The sequence below is a fragment of the Calypte anna genome, chromosome 2 (genome assembly GCF_003957555.1).
Source record: "Calypte anna isolate BGI_N300 chromosome 2, bCalAnn1_v1.p, whole genome shotgun sequence".
NCBI lineage: Eukaryota > Metazoa > Chordata > Aves > Apodiformes > Trochilidae > Calypte > Calypte anna.
Window position 1 is genome coordinate 55,328,179 of NC_044245.1, and position 20,237 is coordinate 55,348,415.

Genomic DNA, 20,237 nt, shown 5'->3' on the forward strand with positions numbered 1-20,237 from the left:
ATCATCTTTCTACAGTATTTCTCACTGAGGGTGTTTAGTCTTTCAGGAGCTAGGCCACAAATACCTCAGCTCTTCAAGTTTATTCAATATGTTTTGGAGATTAATTTGGCAACTTAAAGGATTGCTTGATATTTATCTGCCCTCTCATTTCTTTACATCCCCTCTAAATGTCTTGGTAATTGTTTCTGCGCCTGCAGCGTCCATAATGATAAAGGAGGTAGAGCAGTACAAGGTCAAAAATGAACAACAAGCCAACAGCAACATCAAATCCAATAAGAACATCTGTGAAGGAAAAAAAAAAAAGAGAAAAATGGAGTGAGGGAAAGACATAAATGCATATAAATTTGTGTACAGATATGAGTCTAGTTGCAGATATGTACTGTTGAAGTACAGTTACATTTTGCTCATGTTTCTGGCAAGACTACATCCTGCATTTACTGACACATACATCATAAGTATAAAATGCATAGATAGCTTCATGTACAGGGGTAAATCTTACTGCTAAGTTTTTACTGGGCAAGAAGGACCATGTGTAGTTCAAGTAAATTAGAAATTTCATCAGGGATCAGCAAAACACTGAATGTATGCAGAAAGGGGGAAATACCAGGACCACTGGAAAGTACTAAGTGTTGCTTTGTCCTGTACTTCCCTCCTAGAAATAATATTTAGGAAGGAAGAGGTTATCAGCTGTCAGCTGTTGGTAATCTGAGGCAAACAGCTACTATGTCTGTGTGGATCAGCTACACTCTGTGTGTACAGCAGAATTTAAGGTATCCTCAACACACATGCCAGAAATAGAGGTGCATCAGTCTTGCTATGCAAATGCACCAGTCTTGCTGTGCATGTGCAAGCCATTTTTGGTTTGTGTCTACAGAAGGTCTGATGCATAAAACATACACAAGAATCCTTATATAGTTCCTATACTCATATTTGTGTTTGAAATTTTCAACAGGTGGAGCTCTTGTTTTGGCCATGATCTTCGGGCAGGTCCTTATGTGAGTATGCTAATAATAACACTCCATTCACACTGATGGGCAAATCTACTCTTCATATTTTCAGGGAAATTTAATTCCTCTTGACTTCCTCTGTCCATAGTAAATCTGGTACATAGTTGTTAAAGGGATATTTATCTATTATGTGAAAGGCATCAAGTTTGGAGCCATTGATACAACTTCTGACTCTGTATCTTAGGTAAGAAACACAGACTGGTTACACTACCTTTCATTTTGTCTTTCTTCCCACATTCTTTTGACCAGTTTTCTGTTATCATAGGAGAAACTAGTTCAGCAAACTTCTCAAGAGGACAAGAAGAGGTGCATCCTGGCAGAGTGAGTAGGTAAGGATCCTTTGAAGTGTCATTGCGGTAATGCATTTCAATGCTGTATCTCCTGGTTAACAACGTTGAAAAGATTTTTTAAGGAAAGGTTCTTAAAGAGAAAGTTTCCTATTAAGTGACAGAATGTTGGAGATAGGTTCTAACATTCTACTCTAGAGCTTGCTCTTCAAGAATGGAGGCTCTGTGAAAGACATCTCCAAAGACTTGTTTCCCAAAGCTGGTTACATTAATGTACAGCTCAAAAAAGTCTTTCAAAAGACTCCTTGAATAGCAACAGCACCAGGGTGTTCTAAGCCAACTGGTTTACCTTTGTATTTTTTTTACCTTTATTTTACCATTTACTTCTAGTTGGTAAAGCCTGTTTTTCTTTTCTTCCTGTCTTTCAAACCACACAGATACATGCATATCCAGCAAACAATTTTTTTTCTAGGTTTAATATGATTTTGTGCCTGTGGACTGATCAGTGAAGTATCAGTTTAAAATGAATTTGTATTTCCTCGCAATAATTGAGAAAACAATGACTTTGGGGAAGTCCAAACACTCCTTGTTCTTCCATAGATATCAAGATACTTGCCCACTGCTTTCTTGGTAGAGTTCAAAAAACTGGCAAGCGGCATACGGTGGCAGTTTTCCATTGAAAATATTCAGAGCAATCTGGAGGGCTCCAACTGTGGTGTCATGCTATTGGAAAAAAAAGGCCATCCTTGAAAGTCAGTTAGGTTAACTACCAAATCTCCAGAGGAATGAGACAAGAGCAGAGACAGAGTGGGAATCAAGATAAAACAAATCCTCTGTAAATTTATCCTTAAAAACATATTCAGTATATTCCCCATTGGGGAACAAACGTCAACAGATTACTACAGACAGCAGGGGAAATTTCCAAAGAGTAACTGCAGTATGTGTCATGCATCATCTGGCAATATTTTGGAGATGGAGGCAGTGGGGGAAAGCAAGATGTAGTCTGAGAAGTAAATCTAATTTTTCAGAGCATTTTGCTCCTCCTTCCTTCAGGAGTGTTTTTGGCTCTGAGGTCATATTAAGGCAGTATAAGGTAAGTACATCCTATGGCATTGCAAGTGAAGATACAAGTACTCTTTTTAGGTAGTATACTAGGCAAATGGTGCTCTACAAAGACTATTCTCCTTACCTCCACAAATACTCCAGGGCTTTTAAAACTGTTGTTCTTTCTGTTTAGATTTATACAATAAAATCTCAGTTTGGCTTCTATTTCGATGGGAACAATTATCCTCACACTTGAAGTCTCTTTCTTTCCTCATTAACCCTTCTCTTGCAGGATATCTCAGGGGGAGGAGCTGATGAAAGGAAGTCTAATCACCTGGATGCCTAAATTTTGCAAGCACCTTTATATACATATTTACTAAACTTATTTATATTGTAGTCTAATAGCCAGATTTAAATTATTTTTCAGAATATGAAGACTTTTAGACTGATCAATTTAAAAAACAAGAGTACACTTGGCCTTAATGCATTAAGGCAGCAGTGAATATTCTGGATGCACTTCTTCCTTTCAAAAAAATGTACAGTAGGGCTAGAAAACAAATAGAAAAACAGCAAGAAGGATTTAAAGTACTGAGTGGTTTTTATATGAGACAAGATTAATAAGGACAAGACGTTGTCTTGGAAAAGGAAAGGTGGAAAAAGTGTGACAGAAAATAGTAAATTCAAAAGTGACCCAGGAAAAGTGAATGAAGAATCACTACTTCCTGTTTCTCACAGCGCAAGTGCTAGGAAGGAGCTAAATCCTTAACCTTAAGTATTAAGGTTAAAACAAATAAGAAAGTCTTTTTTTTCCTTTTAACACACAAGTCATTGCCACAGGATGTTGCAGAGGCCAAAAGTCCAAATGCATTTAAAAAGTTATTAGATAAATTGATGGCAGAAAGTCTGTCAAGAGCTATTAAACACACAGACACAGATTCTATCTCAGAAAGTCCCTAAACCACAGATTGCTGGAAGGTTATATCAGGGGAAGCATCACTGTGCTGACATTTTTGTCACATTTTTCCCTGCTGTTGGCCATTGTTGAGAGACAGGAAAAAGAATGTGCTAAGTGGATCTTGGTCTGACCTAAATGGGCTCTAAATAAATAAAGAAATAATTTTTAAAAGAGCTGTATCACCCCTTCATAAGCAGAGGAAGGATTTGGAGGTGCAGCTCAGGTTCTGCCATGTGCCAGCGTCTGTGGATCAGGAACATTTATAGAAACAGAACTATTGATTTACAGAAAAAAAAGATTATAAAATACATAGTTTTCTTTACCATGTACGGTTTGACTGACTCTGAGGAGAGATCCATGCTCCTGATGAGTTTTTTGTACTGATTGGTGTTCAGCTTTTTACCTCACTTGCACTGTATTGTATTATTTCATTTATATAAAGGAAAACTGATTATTCTCCTTAAGGATACTTACTGCAGAGTAGACGTCCATTTTCCTTTGTTTTGTAGAATTGGCAGCTTGTTTCATACTGTTTAAAATTGTACTCACAAGCACACCTTAAAAAGATGAGAACAAAGAAAACGAAAATGAAGTTACAAAATTTGCATAGAATTCATAAAGGCAAAAGATTTTTAGCATCAAATAGAAGAAATCTACTCAGGCTTCATACTGACTTTTAAGCCCACTACAAGTTCATTACAGAGGTGAAATATATCATTTATCATGAAGGTGAGGTGAAGAGGAAAGATTTGCAGAAATCATCTAGAGCTCTCTTGAGAATTAGGGCTAATGATACTTCCAGTTTTGTTATGCTGAGACCTCCTCTCTATCGTTTTTTGGAGAGCTGCAGTAACAATAACTGTGCCAGCCTGCTCATCTGTCAATGCTGAGGACATATTTTTAACTGTTTACTTCCAGCAAGTCACACAGTATCAATTCTCTGTTTCTTCAAAGCTTTTCTATACTCCTTCTCCAGATCCGAGATATTCTAAAGCCATTGGGCTACGGGCAGCAGAAATTCCCTGTAGCACGATTTACATGATCATAAGGAAGGAAGGTGTAACTGGTATGCCTGTGAACACTAGAAATAAAGTGCTGGCCATATGTAATCACCAGATACCAGCTAGTGGCTCTAATGAAGGTCTGAACTTGTAGTTGTTATGTGGCTTGATCTGAAAATGTATATGCCCAGATGATGAGGCTGAAATAATGCTTTATTATGAGGTTGATAATAATGCTAGTTTTAGGTCTAGGCTGCAGGATAAGTGGGTCACAAAGTCTAGCATCAAGCAGTCCAGCTTGCAGATATTCAAGGTCACTTGTTAGAGTTTCCTGCTCATGGACAGCTGGGGATCATCTGATGAATGCTAGGGTTGTGTCCTGAAGTAGTGTCAGAATGCGCATAGTCTGTGCACACCAGTTTTGGAACTAAGCTCCAGTTCTTGCAGTGTAGACATAACTTGAGTCTCTCATAATTTATTCAGATCACATGGTTTTGGAATAAATTCATATCTGTCTCTCAGACAGGTACTGATGAGTTGCCAAGGTTATGTTACAATATATGAGCAGTACATCAAAGGAGGAAATAGGGAAAAAAATAGAATAAAAATTAGAGAAATAACTTAAACTTAATCTAGCCTGCTAACAGATAAGTAATGATCGTACCCATGAGGGCTTGGTATTTTCCCCTTGGACTCCTATAATCTTTCTTAAAATCCCGGTCCCTTAAAAACTGGGATAATGAAAGACATTAATGTTTACACATCACGTATCAATATCCTACCCTTGCAAATGCCAGCATTCAGCATGCTTAATATGGCATCCAATGCCCATAATTACAAATCAAGATTCTGTATTAATAATTTTGCAGGCTGTTGTATGTTATCATTAGCATTGTCTTCTCCTTCCTGAGAGCTACGTATTTTTTTTTATTTACCTCCTTGTAGTCGTGATTTCTCTTCTCTGTTATAAAGCCCAAATAGTGATAATAGGGACAATTCTGCCAGTTTTTCCATCTTGTTGATTACGTCTTTTGTGGCCCACACAGGGAGAGTATAATTGTGAATATCCTAATTATAAAGGAAAACAAAACAATGTTGGTTTCCATCATCCTGCTGCCCAGCCTCACACTACTATACTTGGGCTTGTTGAGGCTTCTCCTTCAATTCTTTGCCCAGTGTAGTTTCACTCATCAGCATGGCCTGAAATGCACTTTGTGAGAATGGGGAACAACCTGAAGTGGGTTCATGGGAAGAGGAGAAACAAGGGGATCCCTTGTAGTTGTAATGTGTTCTTACTGTTGGGTTGGGTTAACTAGAGTGAAAGATTGCAGGCATATGCCTTAAACTGTTGTTTTCCAATGGGTCTTCAGTGTATAACCTAGCTCCAGCTTTTCCTGCCTTTTCCATATAGTTGTCCAGATACTAGTTCCACCACTGGCCATTTACAGACAAGTGTCACTCTACAGTCATGTAGGAGTGACTGTGCCTTCTAGTTCTTAAGTGCCTCAGTATACTGCTGATAATGACCAGGGACAAATTAAATCATCCCACTCTTTGGGGCTAGTCTGATTTTATTCACTGGTACCAATCAACATCTCCTAATTTTCTAAGTGATAAATCATAATCTTACATCTCATTTTCAACATCTAAATATTTTGAAGTTTAGCTGTTGATAGGTTGGGGCAAATGATTTCATTTTCCTGTTAAAAATCATGAATATGTCCTGTGCAGCATGCTCAAATAATTCTATAGCAGAGTATGGGAAGGAAAATGAGGGAATAAATGGAAGTTATATTTGTACTAGTGCTTAGGGATAACATGAGGTGGAAACAACAGTTTCTCAAACTGTAAGCCATGTTTTTGGGTTATCTTTTACCAATGCACTAAATAAGAACTTACAGTAAAAGACAACCCATTCCTACATTTCTATGAAACCACATTGCTGTGGTTTAATTGAAACCCAGCCTAGGAGTTTTATTCTTCCCTGGCCTCTCTAGCCTTGTTACCTCTATTGCCTTATAGTTACCTCACAGTGTAGAGTATCATATGTATTCCAGAGCTGGAAATTGTCCAGTATTTTAAGATTATTTAGTTCAAGTCCTGTGTTAACTGCCATTGTTTGTAAGAAATCCTGTGGAGAAAAAAAGTATGTCACAAATATTCAGTATGTATGGAACATTAAGATTCATTAACACCCAACCTGGCAACACAGTAATGTTTAATTTTACACAGGTGAAAGCCTTGTATAAGAAGGTTTTGCTTGTGGAGTTCATTTTGTAACCATTTCAAAGTACTGATCTCTAGTTTAACACTGCTTTTTCCCCCAGTCCTGCTAAGGGAAAGTATGGTGCTCTCTCTGGTGCGCTCTTCTGACTGCTCCAGGAGGCTGCCTCTGTCACCTCAAGCCTTCAGATATAAGGAAGAGAAAGGTAAAGGAACATGAGAAAAAGATGAGGAGAAAACATAAAACTAAAGAGAGCTGAGGCAAATACTCAGGATGACACGGGAAGAAATTAAAAAGGAAAATAGGTTTTCCATCCGCCATTGAAGGGGAGCTGAGTGTTTACATAACAGTTCACCAACAGATCCCATAGGGATTCTTGCTCTGTGCTATCACAGAAGAATAAAGGGAGTCCTTATTATCCCTTAATCCCATGTAACCTGGTTCATACTAGTAGCTGAGAGGATGGTAATAATGCACCTTGTATTGCAGGTGAGTGAGGCTGGCCAGAGTAGCTGAGCTAACAGGAAATTAGTGAAAAATGAAAAAGAAAAAAAAAATGGAAAAAGAAAAAAAAGAGAATACTTGGTTTAGCCCAAGCAGTAAGCCTCAAATGACTGCAAGTCTAGAGGTGCAGTCAGGGCTTGAATAAGATGAGACCACTGCTTTATTTGTGCAGTAGTGCTACTACAAAGTGCATGTGGGTGAACAAGAAAGAAGCAGTCAGCACTGTCTAGAGCAATTCCTATCCACAAGGATGTGGTTGCTTGAGGCAGGCATACCATCCATGTACTACATCCTGCTGCAGTGCTGGAATGGGAAATTTTAAATCTCTGACTGTGAAGCTTTGTGTCAAGGCCAAAACAGAATTATGTCTTGTGATGGATTCAAAATGCATTTCAGAGATATTTACATAAACCAGAGTGTTTGCCTGGTTTGGCTTGCTTTAATTCTCTGTTGCAGTGTCAGCTTCAGAAAGTCACATCAGGAAGGCATAAAACATCCAAAATTTTAGATTTAACACATTTTTAGAATTGTTTTTGTTTGCTACCCTGTAAAACTGGAAATTACTGCATCCAAAAATGTATTCTCCCTTCAGATCATGGAATTTAATCATATGCAGCTCTAAATAGTATCATAAAATTTATGTTAAAATCACATTTTAAAAGTTTCATATAGAAAAGTATGAGAAATGCACGAGCATATCCAACATACTTTCTGATAGTATTGGTCTAAATTTCTGACTTTAACAGAGTCCTCAGGATTAATTTTTTTTCCATATAGTTATGTTTTCATAAGGAAACAATGGCATCATGAATTGTCTAACTTAGTTACTTTTCTTCTTAGTAGATTTTGTTTCTTCTTCATTTTGTCTTACCATGTATGGTTGTATCCTATTTTGAAATTCACTAGATGTTAGTGTTTCATTCTGAAGTTCATCAAAACGGGGACAGTCAGGCAGAGGAAAATGCAGCCTCTGAAACAAGAGAAGTAAACCTTAGAATAGTTCTAAAATTGATCAACAAACCTCTAGTTTTCCTATTGCCGAGACTGCTGAGATTGCTGATGTGACATGTCAGACATATTCACGGTTTGTTTGAGTGCCTTGTTCATGAATTCAGTTTATTTAAGAAATGGAGTGTTGTAACTTTACTGCAACAAGTGGCTACTTGTGGCTACAATAGCTTGATTTCCCTCAGCTTCACTGATTTTGTCAAAAAGCAATTGTGCATGTCTGCCAGGGAAATTCTTCAAGAAATGGATCAGGGCCCATGATCAGGAGTTCATAAAAAGCTACCTGTAACCCTCTTAATTTCTAAATGTCTCCAGATGCAGCTTAATTCCTCCTGGTACTGGAATCTGAATTGCTTCTGCATCCACACATCCTGCTCTCATCTCTTTGGAGCATATTCTGGTAAGCATTTTAAGTACCCCTTAATGGACAGAACTTGAAACAGGGGGCACGATTGAATTGTGGTCCTCAAATACCAAAAAAGATACAAGCCTAATGGCTCTGTTCTTTCTTCTTGTTTAGGAATATGGTTCACTTTTAAAAACTCCAAGTACATGTATTATGAGGTCACCTGATAGTTCATACTTAATCTGTACCATGTGTAAATACATGTGTGTCCATTAAATTCTGTGTGCTTTGTGCCAGTTGCAGAAAGACAATAGATACCTGATCCTGCATTAAGTGTCAATAAAAAGTTATGATGAACAAAACAAACTTGTGCTGGTTCAGGACTTTATGTCTCATCACTAGAGGACTTTTGAACCAGCACTATTATTAATTATCCCATAACCCCACAAGCCATGGCAAGGAACTGACAATATAGAGAAGAGAAATTAACTTCAATAGCTATGGCTTATGTATGTGCAAGATCTTCTCTGTCTTGCAGTGAACATCAGAACATCACAGACTGCAGTTCCAGTGCATCTCTTTTCTTTTTTATTGATCAACATGACACTTGCAGCAGCCACTGACAGGCACACGTTTTCACTTGGACAGATTTCCATTTTTTTTTCTGTAACAGCGGCACACTGGAGGGTGAAGGCTCAAAGCTGCACTATGAGACTGGGGAATGTTGTTTAATTACACAATAACAAATGTTTCTCTTGCTATATGGCTTAATTATCTCCCTCTAGGTGTGATTAATTAAGCCACTCCTTTTGGCCTTATTAAGGAAGGAGTATTTGGTACTGTTGCCTGTCAGGTCTTGATGGACTTCAGTGGCTGAAAAACAAATGGTGATTAAGTTTTTTTTTACGGCACTGTACTTGGCCTCAATTTCCCACTTCAAGATGCTTAGGGCTTGAAAATACACTCAAACATCTGCTTGGTTTAGCAAGGGAACAGTGTTTATTTCCAGGTGGTTTGCATACTAAACAAGAACTTTAAGTTGCTGCAGAGACATGTTTCAGTGAAACATCAATACACATTCCTGAAGCAGCTGCAGAAGCAATGATGTACTAGAGATTCCTACAAATGAACTTGCCATCTCCAAACAGGTCATTGCACTGCACTGTGGTTCCCTTATGGGCTTTGTGGTTTTATCTGGCCAGAGCTTTGACTACATTGACCTTTTTTCAGTCTTCTGGTGAAAGAACTTCCTCTATTGTCGCACATTTAAATAGTGTCCCTCTTTTCTGCTGAAGGACAGAGTCAAGTTTCAAGCTGAATCACATTATGCCTAAACCAGTTTGTGAAAATCCTTTCTCTCTACCTGCTTTCAAGCACAGCATCTAAGAATACAGTGACCACCCCTTAATGAGAAAGTTCATCCTCTGATGTTGGTGACTGGACAAGCAGTTATTTAATAGGGTTTTTAGAAACATTTCCTTAAAGTCAAATTCTGTTCTTAAAGGCAGAAGAAAATTAGTCTTTCCACCAATATACTCAATAACATTTTGTCCTTATTCAACACACTGTTCCTTACACAATCCTTGTCACAGGAGACAGTAAAATGAAAACCTAAACCTGAATAAACCAGAGGGAGCTAGATGTGGTAAAACTTCTACAGGACCTATTATTCAAGTAGGTCTGCTCTTACTGTGAACCACAAGGCAAGTGCTAGGGTTTCATTAAAAGTCTGTATAGCAGTAGGCATAAAAGGGCCCTTGTCTGTAATTAGGATGTCTAAGTGCTACGAGAATAGGTCAGTAATAATAGAGAGGTCATTACAGTGGCTGGTGAAAATCCCATTCCTTGAATAAACTATGTGACAAACTTGCTAAGGAGGGGAGGTCTGTCTTGCTCCCTATAAAAGGTTTAGGACTACTTCCCTGTAATGCTGGACAAAAGTGTCCTTGCCAGAAGAAATGTTAGAGCTGTACCTTGAAGAAAGTGAGTATGGATGACAGTTCAGGTATTCTGCAACTAAAGGTGGAGGATTTTCATGCAGCTGTTACAGCTGACCTGTGACATGCTTGTCAGCCAGTAGCTGCAGGTGATGTTTTCTGTTAGACTGAACTAAAAAACATTAGGAAATGGTTTTTAGCTTTTTTTCCCCCTTTTTTCTCATTTTTTGCTTCTGCTTAAGTTAAAGCATTATAGGAAGTGCCCAGCCCAGTACTCACCCGGTCTGTAGATTTTTGTAAAACATGAACTGGAACGGGTTGCCAGAGCAGCTCAGGGTTCCAAATTTGGCTGCTTGTTGGTGGAAAGAGGCCAGAAAGGTAGGACTGGGCACTCATAATGGTGCGGTCATAATCTGTACTTTGGATGTAAAACTGAAGATAGAATGGCAAAGAGTTAAAATAACATGGAAACAATAAGATTAATAATGAAATTTTGCCCAATTCATCAATCCTGATTTCTTGTTTTCATTTTCATGTTTTTTCATAAAGTCAAAAGAGTGAAAATGTAACTCAGTTTTCTGGGGCACTGCTTCCTTTGCATAAATGGAATTGCCAAAGCATCTTTCAGTTTGGAATGATGCATTCGATCATGCTTAGTTCAGCATTCGGACTGAACTAAGAAGAATAAGAAAGCTTGGTTTAAAAGAAGGAAGCTCTCCATCTTCTGAGATTCTGAGGAACGTTGATACATGTGGATATGGCACTCAGGGACATGGCTTAGTAGTGGGCTTGGCAGTGTTAGGTTTATGGTTGGTTGCAATGATCTTAAAGGTCTATTCCCATCTAAAGGTTTCTGTGACTATCTGCTGTGCCTCGGGAATGAGGGCACTTAAAACCATAAACCTCTCTTGGAAGCATGGCTTCCCATCCATGAATCTCCCATGTATAGACCAAAACAATAGCTCTGTCTTGCACACCATGGACCTTACTGTATGACAAGCACATCCAAACCACTCCTTAGACCTCTCTAATACAGGGGACCATCCCTTATACAGGATGAAATATGTGAATATGGCCCATCATATGTCTAGATATGCATTCAACTTTCAACAAGGTAGAACAATATTAGGTCACTATGTATAAATTCCTAATTTGTACAGTGCTGTTGAGCTGGAAAGTCCTGGAAAATCCTGGGAAACTGGGCAGTGGAAAACCTAAACTGAATGTAAGGAGCTGAAAGTTAGAATTTGGATTATTTTTTTTTTACCTTGACATAAAAGTCTGGCTTTCAAAACTGTTCTGCTTTTACCTTAATGTTTTCATTAATGAAATGAATATGATGATGTGCTTTTATCATATAAGTCCTTAGTTCCATTATGCCAGAAAACTGTCCTCCGGGCAGTTCTATTATATACCTCTTGCCGCTTGTATGTGCTGTTTAAAAAGTTGGAATATCTTTTCCTTGTGTACTGTCCAAGTTCAAACAGCTGCTGCATTCCAGTCTGTGAGAAAAACATACAGATGACTATTAGGCTGAGGTGATGGGGGAATCTTAATATAGAAGTTTCTTTTCTCTTCTTTGTCTTCAGCAATCCGTTTTTAACTGTAATTTCTGTAATGTACTGTGTTGCTGGTGATTGATAATATTTAACAGAAATGTTCATTTGTATCTATGAAAAAATGTTACATTCTGAAATGCTAAGACTTGAGGGAGGTTCTCCTCAGAGTATTGTGTCCAGTTCTGGACTCCACAGTTCAAGAGGGACAGGGATATACTAGAGAGAGTTCAACAGAGGGCTACAAGGATGATCAGAGGACTGGAACATCTGTCTTATGAGGAAAGGTTGAGAGATCTGGAGCTGTTTTATCTCAAAAAAAGAGAAGACTTAGAGAGGATCTTAATGTTTATGAATATGGGATGGGTGTCAAGAAGAAGGGGCCAGTGCTACCTGGTAGTAGGATGAGGGCACAAACTGGACATGTAGGATGTTCCACTTCAATCTGAGGAAAAAAATTCTTTACTATAAGGGTGACAGAGCCCTGGAACAGGCTGCCCAGGGAGGATATGGAGTGTTCTACTCTAGAGATTCTCAAGACCCAACTGGACATGTTTCTGTGACCTCTCTTGGCTGATCCTGCTTTGTCGGGGAGGTTGGACTTGATGATCTCCAGAAGTCCCTTCCAACCCCAACCATTCTGTGATTCTATAACTCAAAATTCATCTACAGGAAAGGCAATGCACCTGATTCTATACAAATACTGTTTCCACTGTGCTATAGCTCCATGGACGCTCCCAAAGTTATTCAAGATCAATGTTGATCTTTACACTGTTTGCCAGCTATTGACAGATGAGAAAGGATGATTGAAAACCTACCATTTATTATTGTAATTTTTCTGGTATTTGATCAATCTGGTAAATTTGTGGCATGCATTTCATGCCTCAAGTAACTTTCTTACACCTTTGCCTTGTTGCTCCTGCAGTTGTCTTGCATTGCCATCTCCTCTGTTACTCATTTCCAAAGCTGTGAGATTAACTTTTTAACTTTTAGCTGTCAGAGAAGTGCATTCTTAGGACTGTTGCTAAAAAGATAACAAAATAACAATCTGTCTCTGATTCATGTTTATACATCAGGATGAAGTATAATTGGGAAATGCATTGGCCTCTCAGCTTCGGAATTTCATATGTCAAATACAGTTACAAAGCTAAGGTTTGATGTCAAAATTCAGAGCAAGTAGGTTCAGTGCATCCTCGTGAAACTCTGGGCTGAAAGTAGCATAATTAGAAGACAAATTGTCCCCAGAAGCATCTTCCTTCTGCAAGACTTCCCTTGCTTTGTGAGTAATTGGTTACCAATCAAATGATGAGATGTGGTCTCATCACTTGACCTGGTGAGCAGGTGTAATTCCTGTACCCTGTCAGAAGGCCCAGTGCTTACTATTCATTAGAACTGTGTGATTGTTAAAGAGTATACACAATACTAAAATTGCTGTTTATTTGAATGAAGACACAGTTATTGCTGTCAGGGAGGTTGCTACAAAGCTGTGACGAATGAGATTTCAACAGTGGTTGAATGAATAATGTTGCAAGAAATTGGACTGTTGTGTACAGTTCTGGGCTCCTCATTTCAAGAACGTCTCCCTTGTGAGGAAAGGCTGAGGGAGCTGGGTGTCTTCAGCTTGGAGAAGGGAATACTGAGGGGTGGCATCATTATTGCTTATAAATACATAAAAGGAGAGAGCCAGTAGTGATGCCCAGTGATAGGACAAGAGACAACGGATATAAGCGTGAGCATAGGAGGATCCACATAAACAAAAGGTGAAATTTTTTTTACTGAGGGGGACAGAGCACTGGCACAAGCTGCCCAGGGAGGTTGTGGAGTCTCCTTCTTGAGGCATTCAAGCCCACCTGGACACGTTCCTCTGTGACCTTCTGTAGGTGACCCTGCTCTGGCAGGGGGGTTGGACTTGATGGCCTTTCAAGGTCCCTTCCAACTCCTAACTTTCTGTGATTCTGTGAAAAATCCTTAGGAATTATGGGGTATTGCTAATGCCAACTATTAGTACTTGGGATTTGCTAATGTTTCTGAGACACACATAAAGAAATCTGCCCACTTTCTATTTTTAGTAGCATATATAGAAGTTCTTCTGAGAAAGTCAACATACCTTGGTGAGTTGTCCAAATCCCTGGGGCCATTCACTTTCTTTGTGTAAATCAGTTGGAAAGTTTACAATAGGTGTTCGGTCACCGTGTCGGAAAACCTAACAATATTACCAATTTAAAAATCAGGTTATTTACTTTTAACATTCCTGTCTTACCCATCTAGAAGTCAAGCATATATTATACTTCCAGTGCAATTTTTCAAATGAAGTCACTGGAGAGTCTAGAGAAACTTTGAGAAGTAGCATTGGAGCATGTTCCTTACCCACAAGGATAGTTATAACTATAAAGCAATTTAGTGGACATGAACCTCCTAGAACATAAAATTAATCAGACAAGATGTTAATACTGAGATTGCATCCATAGCTAGGTACCTAGACAAGCAATTAGACTGGATTTTGAACACTCCACATCTCTGAATAATAAACCAGTTACTGATATGCTTATATGAGTATTTAATTACATTGGCATAGACACTAAAAGCTTTTGGTAACTGCTTCTTTCATAGCAGTAAACTTTTAAGCAATTCCTTGTGCAAATGGATCTTATCTTATGGTTCATTTCTCAAGCATCCTAAGATATAAAGATAAAAAAGCATAAACATTTATATTTTTAGTTCACTTAGTATTTATTAATAATTTTGCATCCATGCATGAAAATATTTCTTAAAGTCTGTGGGATTATTTTTTTTCTGTTAAAATCAGTGAGAGTAAAGAGTTTAGTTACTTTTCTATCCTGGACACTCCAGCCTGGTGAATATTAGTGTGATATGTTTTATTACATTATTTTTACATTAAAAACCTTAGATGAACCTTTTTATTACAGCATACAAAGTGCCAACCATGAAGTAAATAGATCTGAAAATCTCTGAGTTACCCTCCCTAGGTATGTCTTGTCTGGGATTAGGAAAGCAAAGTCCACAAAACTTTCAGACAAAAGGAAACTCTACAAGACAAATTCACAGGGAGAATCTTCCAGGATACTGATCCAAGATGTTGCAATAGTTCCCTTTGCTTGTATCAATGTTTACATAACCAACCTCATTCCTGACTTTGCAGAATAAAATGACAATGTAGAAGCCGGAATATTTCTTCATACAATGACATTTATTCCTCAATACCTCACTGCTATATAGCTTGATTCTAATTAATATCTCCACTGACTTAGTAAGCCACATTATTCTTGTCCAAACATGAGAGGGGTTTGTACATGCTTGTTAGTTTGCCACTCCCACTGATAGATGTTTTATGTTTACATTTTTCAAAGTAAACACATGCAGTGTGGTTTAATATTTTAATTACAATGCACACCCTTTTCATTAGCCTACTGTACTAATGTGCACAAACCTGTGTTACAGCAGGTACTGCAGAAATGGAAAATACTGTCCTTTAGAGGCAAATATAATGTGATTTCTCTCTCTGTTTGTTTTCTACAATAGGCAGCAAAGTTTGCTGCAGTAGATGTTACCAGTAGAACTATGCAAGAAACTCATTATGTTTTTTTGCTTTCCTAGTTGAATTTCACTGAAGATGTGGCCAACCTTAAGTGAGTATTTTTCAGCAAATCAAGGATTTTTTCAAACTATCATCAACATACTGATCAACATGAAATTGCACTTTTTAATGAAAAAAACATCCACTTCTTAAAAGTTCAAATATAGCAAATTAGTCCATAAAATCTTTCTTAAATATCTCATATTTTAGTCTAGATGCAATTTTTAATTCCTAGTAATTTGGAATCTTAGTTGATTTTTTTATAGTAATTTCTCAGTGCACCTCTATTGAATAGGGGAATATGCAAAGAGCTTAATGTGGTAGTTGATTCAGTTTCATGAAAGAAAAATGAGTGCAGAGGAGATTTGTGTCACTGCTTACTTCCTCGGTATTTTGACATGCTTACACAGAGAGGTCTCATGTAGGATTCATTAGCTTTTCTGGTCAGGCTGATGCCTCTGTAAAGAATGAAGGTTAAATTCCCAATTACTGTGTAGCTGCATATTTTCTTGTTATGATGCATCTTCACATAAAAGCATTTTTATGAGTAACTGACAGTTGCTCAAACTGACTGACATGATTAAATTACCATATTTTTTCAGGCACTATGTAGCAATGGATCAACACAAGGAGAATGTACACAAAAAGAACGAAGCACACCTCTGTGGTACATTCATGTGGCACTTCCATTTGGAGCGATCTCAAGAGCATTAGAGGGATAGCAGTTAAACACCCTCTCCTCCCACCAATACTGTGTGATCCTGATTTGCTGCCTGCGCTATCCCAATTGCTCTTTGTAGCTCTGTGTAGGTGATCAGTTCAGATCAAAAAGGCCACGTGACTCAGACTTTGCTTCCATTGTTGTCAGGTGAAAAATTATACTGGAGAAAAACTGGTGTGAAGGGGAGGGTGAATGGAGAATGTGGCGTGTGTAGCATAAATAACATCATTCAGACATGCCATGAAATATGGTGAATTATGTGTGTCTGAGTAATAGAGAGCGTCTCACAGTCTCACAGACATTTTTGTTGACAGACTCAACTTCAAAAAAAAGCTTTCTTATTTTGAAGCCAGAAATAGGAATGAAGAAACAAAAGAAAAATTGTATCAGTTCAGAGGAAACACCAATGTAGGAATACCAAGCATGTTCAGACAAGGTTTCATGTGGCTTGGCTTGATTAGACAGATAACACACTCAAGTCAACACTTCCTATCCTGAGTTAGAAGGAGAGAGACATGATGATATCAAAGTAACTCAGAAACCACACCTCTTTGTATATGTGACAGGTGAAATGAGTGCCTATCTGGAGATAGAAGTTAAATGTCAGAATTTCTTTATACAGAGGCAATAAATCAGTATGTCATTTCTACTTGGCTACCCAATGGTTCTATTTTTTTATTTACTCTTAAGTCTAATGTAAATTCAGTGCACAAGAATTGTGGTGAAGGCTACTGTCTCTATGTGAGGAAGAAAATTAAAATATTTTGACAAATTGGCTTGAAGTAGAATTTTTGAGGCAAAAGGACTTGTGGACAATAATCAAAACACATGGAATCAGCACAAAGATTAAAATCTAGACACCTTCCCAGAGCATAGCTTATTCTAGAAGTGAACAAAAGGGTCCATTTGTCTGCTTTTTCTCCCCTGCAGCTGCATTTTATAATGTGCAGTTCTGCTAAGAAAGGTTTAAAAACACATTTTCACAAGTCAGTAATACATTCAAACCCTCATTCTATTCAATGTATCAATGAAATGTTCTAGGGGCAATTCCTACCCTATTTATGTCCCCATGAAAATTCAACCAGTGAGTTTAGAAGGCAAAATTCAATTGAACATAAAGAAACCATGCCTTGAGAAAGGAGATGTATGCTGGTAATCAGATCAAACCTATTGTAACTTTTTAAGCAGATTGATCCATCTGTGGAAAAGTATCAGGGATAAAAAGAAGACTGTTTGAATGAAATTTAACTATTATCTGAGTATTAATTGTAATATTACCCTATAAATAAAGAAAATGCTACAACTTTTTTCTTTTTTTTATGTAGGGAAGTTGTCTGCACAGCAGTGGCAAGCAAGCTGATACAGATAGGAAGCCTTTATCTCCATAATGGTGAGCATTTCCTTCTGCAGTACCATTGCTTGTTAGAACATGGTGGCAGCTGCAATTCCTTCCCTTCAAAGAATTAGTTCTCCAAGTCCTGCTGATTGCCTAATTTCATCCATGTCTCCAGTTCTCCCTCTTATCATTGAAACAACATTTAAGTGTATTGCAATATAGAGAATTTTACTGGGGTTGGTGTTGAGTCCCTGCCATGTGTGTAGTCTGATAAAGCAATATGCCTCAGCCGGCATAGGAACTGGTTTTTCCTGTGCACCCTGTGCCTCTCTCCAAGTGGCACATCCACAGTGCAGCCATCAGACACCAAGATGTGAAATACTTTGTCTTGAGGCAGATGGTGTGTTTTGGACACAGTACTTCTCTCAGTTATCTGCAGGTGTACTTCATGTCTCAGAGAAAGGCAGAAGATGATCTTAAAATTCTTACCTATGAATATGTACTATCCCCATAACTTTGTATTGAAAATATCTCTTTAGAGTTGCTATTCTTTATCAGTATACCTCTTATCAATAAAATAAATGAGTAGGAAAAGGACTACACTGCAACCATCATGATCCAAACAATTTTATTGAATTAGTCTCTCTTTTACCTCAACTATTGGGAAAGTGACATTGAAGTATTTCCTAATTAATTTTAAAATAAGAAATGGCTTAGAAAACATTGCTACATTTGTTTTCAACCTAGCTGCAGTTAATGCCACATGTATCTCAAATCTCTACATAAAAATGCCTTTTTTTGTTTCTCAGTATACTGCTGCTCCAATTCTTTTATTCTGAAATGGAAAATACTTCTGGAGTTGTTTTTTTTGTTTTGTTTTTTTGTTGTTGTTTTTAAAAAACTTCTGTAACATCATAAACTTCGGATTCCAAGCACAGAGAAAAGGTAGGCCATAATCAGCAGTTCTCAGACTCTTCGTCAGAGTGCCAGGTAAAGTAAGCAAAACCAGGTAAAATAGAACTCAGATATCTTAACTGATGTATATTATGCATCTTCCACAAATCTAAGTTGTTCAGTAATCTTGAAATAACAACTTGGAGGTAGGAGACAAAAGCTCTTCTAGCTAGAGGCATTTTTATCTTCTGTAAGTGAATTCTTTCAACTCAGTAAGCAAAAGGGCAGCTGTAGTTATTTCTAAAAGGAGTCAAAGCAGCTGCACACCTTGTTTGAATTGAGAGCCATATCAAATTCCCTGTATTCCCTGCAATAAAACAGAAAACAAATCTACTTACTGCAACCACAAACTTCAGTTCTCTTTCTCCTGTAGTCTGCTGAAGTAGGAGGATAACATGAAAAGAAAAACACAGGATCCTAGATGGGCTGGCAAGCCATATCCCTCCCATCCTGGCAGAAGATTAAAAAGGACTTTGTAGCTCCAGCAGCTGCTCAGGCTGAACAGCCCAGACACCAGGCTGTACTTTCAAAAGGGGAGGAGCTGCTGCAGGTGAATTTCAAATCCAAGAGGAATGTTGTGTGACTACGCAACAAATTGCATCGCCCTTTGTTTTCAAATTACTGTTTACATTCTATTTAATCAAATCATAATTCACTTCCTTTTTCTCTGTGATATTTTTCTCTTTTGGAATATAAGGATGAGGTTAAAATGTGAAGGAGTTGCTAAACATTCCTAAAGTTTCAACATGTCTGTTCTGTTTTCGCTTCTTTAGACTTGGGATCTTTCCAGGCAGTAGCGTGGGCACAAGGAGGTATTTGGAACCAAGAGCCAGGCAATGCTGTTTCTCTTTTCTCTTTGCTGCTCAGTTAGTCCTCTTTCCAGCTTCTCTTCTGTCCTTTTTAATTTCCTCTTCGACATGATCGCTGAGGAATCAGAATGATTACTTCAAACAATGCTTCATGTAGATTTAAATTAGTAGCCCCTCAAATAAAATAATTGACTGAACCTTGCAACAAGTATGTTCTTTAAGCTCCTTACTGGGCAGATATGTGTTCTCCAAGTTGTCTGTGTTGCTTTTTCTTTTCTTTGGAGTATATCTGTACTTCTTTTGTGACTAGTTATGCCAAGTTCATTTTTGGTCTCAATTCTCTCAGAAATGTCTTGTCAACAAGCCCCAGAGCTCACAATTTTATTGATACTGATTAATAACACTGTTCCTGACAGCCGCTCATTGGCTTTGAGAAGATTACTCAGCTTGCCCATGCTGACTTTCTCCTTATAAAATAAGAATAATGATATACCTGGACTTCATTTCATAAGGGCTGTCTGAGTAAATGAATTACAGTTTTCAGGGACCTATAGAGTTTTCTAAAATTTAAAACTCAAGAACCTCTGTGTATTTTCCAAGTCATCCAATTTCTGGCATACTCCAACCTGACTCATCTCTCTACAACAGTATTTTCTACAACAGGTATTTTACCATTTGCCAGAAATTCTGTCTCTATGGCCCCAAACCCCACTGAGCTTCAAGTGCTTTCTTCTCTGAGTTGTGTGAATGACTTTATGTGTCCCTTTCATCTGATGGATGGGATTGGAAGTCAGGAGGACCACAGCTCCCAGGCTTCCCCATCTCTCTTGTAAATATATGACCAGTTTTCAGCTCTTACATGAACTTCTTTCCTTTTCCTTTGCTGTGTCCCCATCCTCCCTTTTGGCTTCTCCTTCTGGGATGGTACATATGCAAAAGGTGTAAGAGAGTAA

The 20,237-nt window shown here is 38.0% G+C and overlaps 1 protein-coding gene across 1 annotated transcript; it reads right to left on the reverse strand.

The window, feature by feature from the left end:
* Window positions 1–163: 163 nt before the first annotated feature.
* Window positions 164–18,924, reverse strand: LOC103530442 (prostatic acid phosphatase). The gene is made up of 11 exons (XM_008496007.1): window positions 18,814–18,924; window positions 13,977–14,072; window positions 11,729–11,815; window positions 10,593–10,745; window positions 7,894–7,992; window positions 6,321–6,425; window positions 5,230–5,362; window positions 3,768–3,850; window positions 1,911–2,017; window positions 1,219–1,388; window positions 164–282 (listed from the first exon to the last, which is right to left on the reverse strand). The coding sequence occupies exons 1-11, from the start codon at window positions 18,922–18,924 to the stop codon at window positions 164–166; spliced, it is 1,263 nt and encodes a 420-aa protein (XP_008494229.1).
* Between the last annotated feature and the right edge of the window lie 1,313 nt (window positions 18,925–20,237).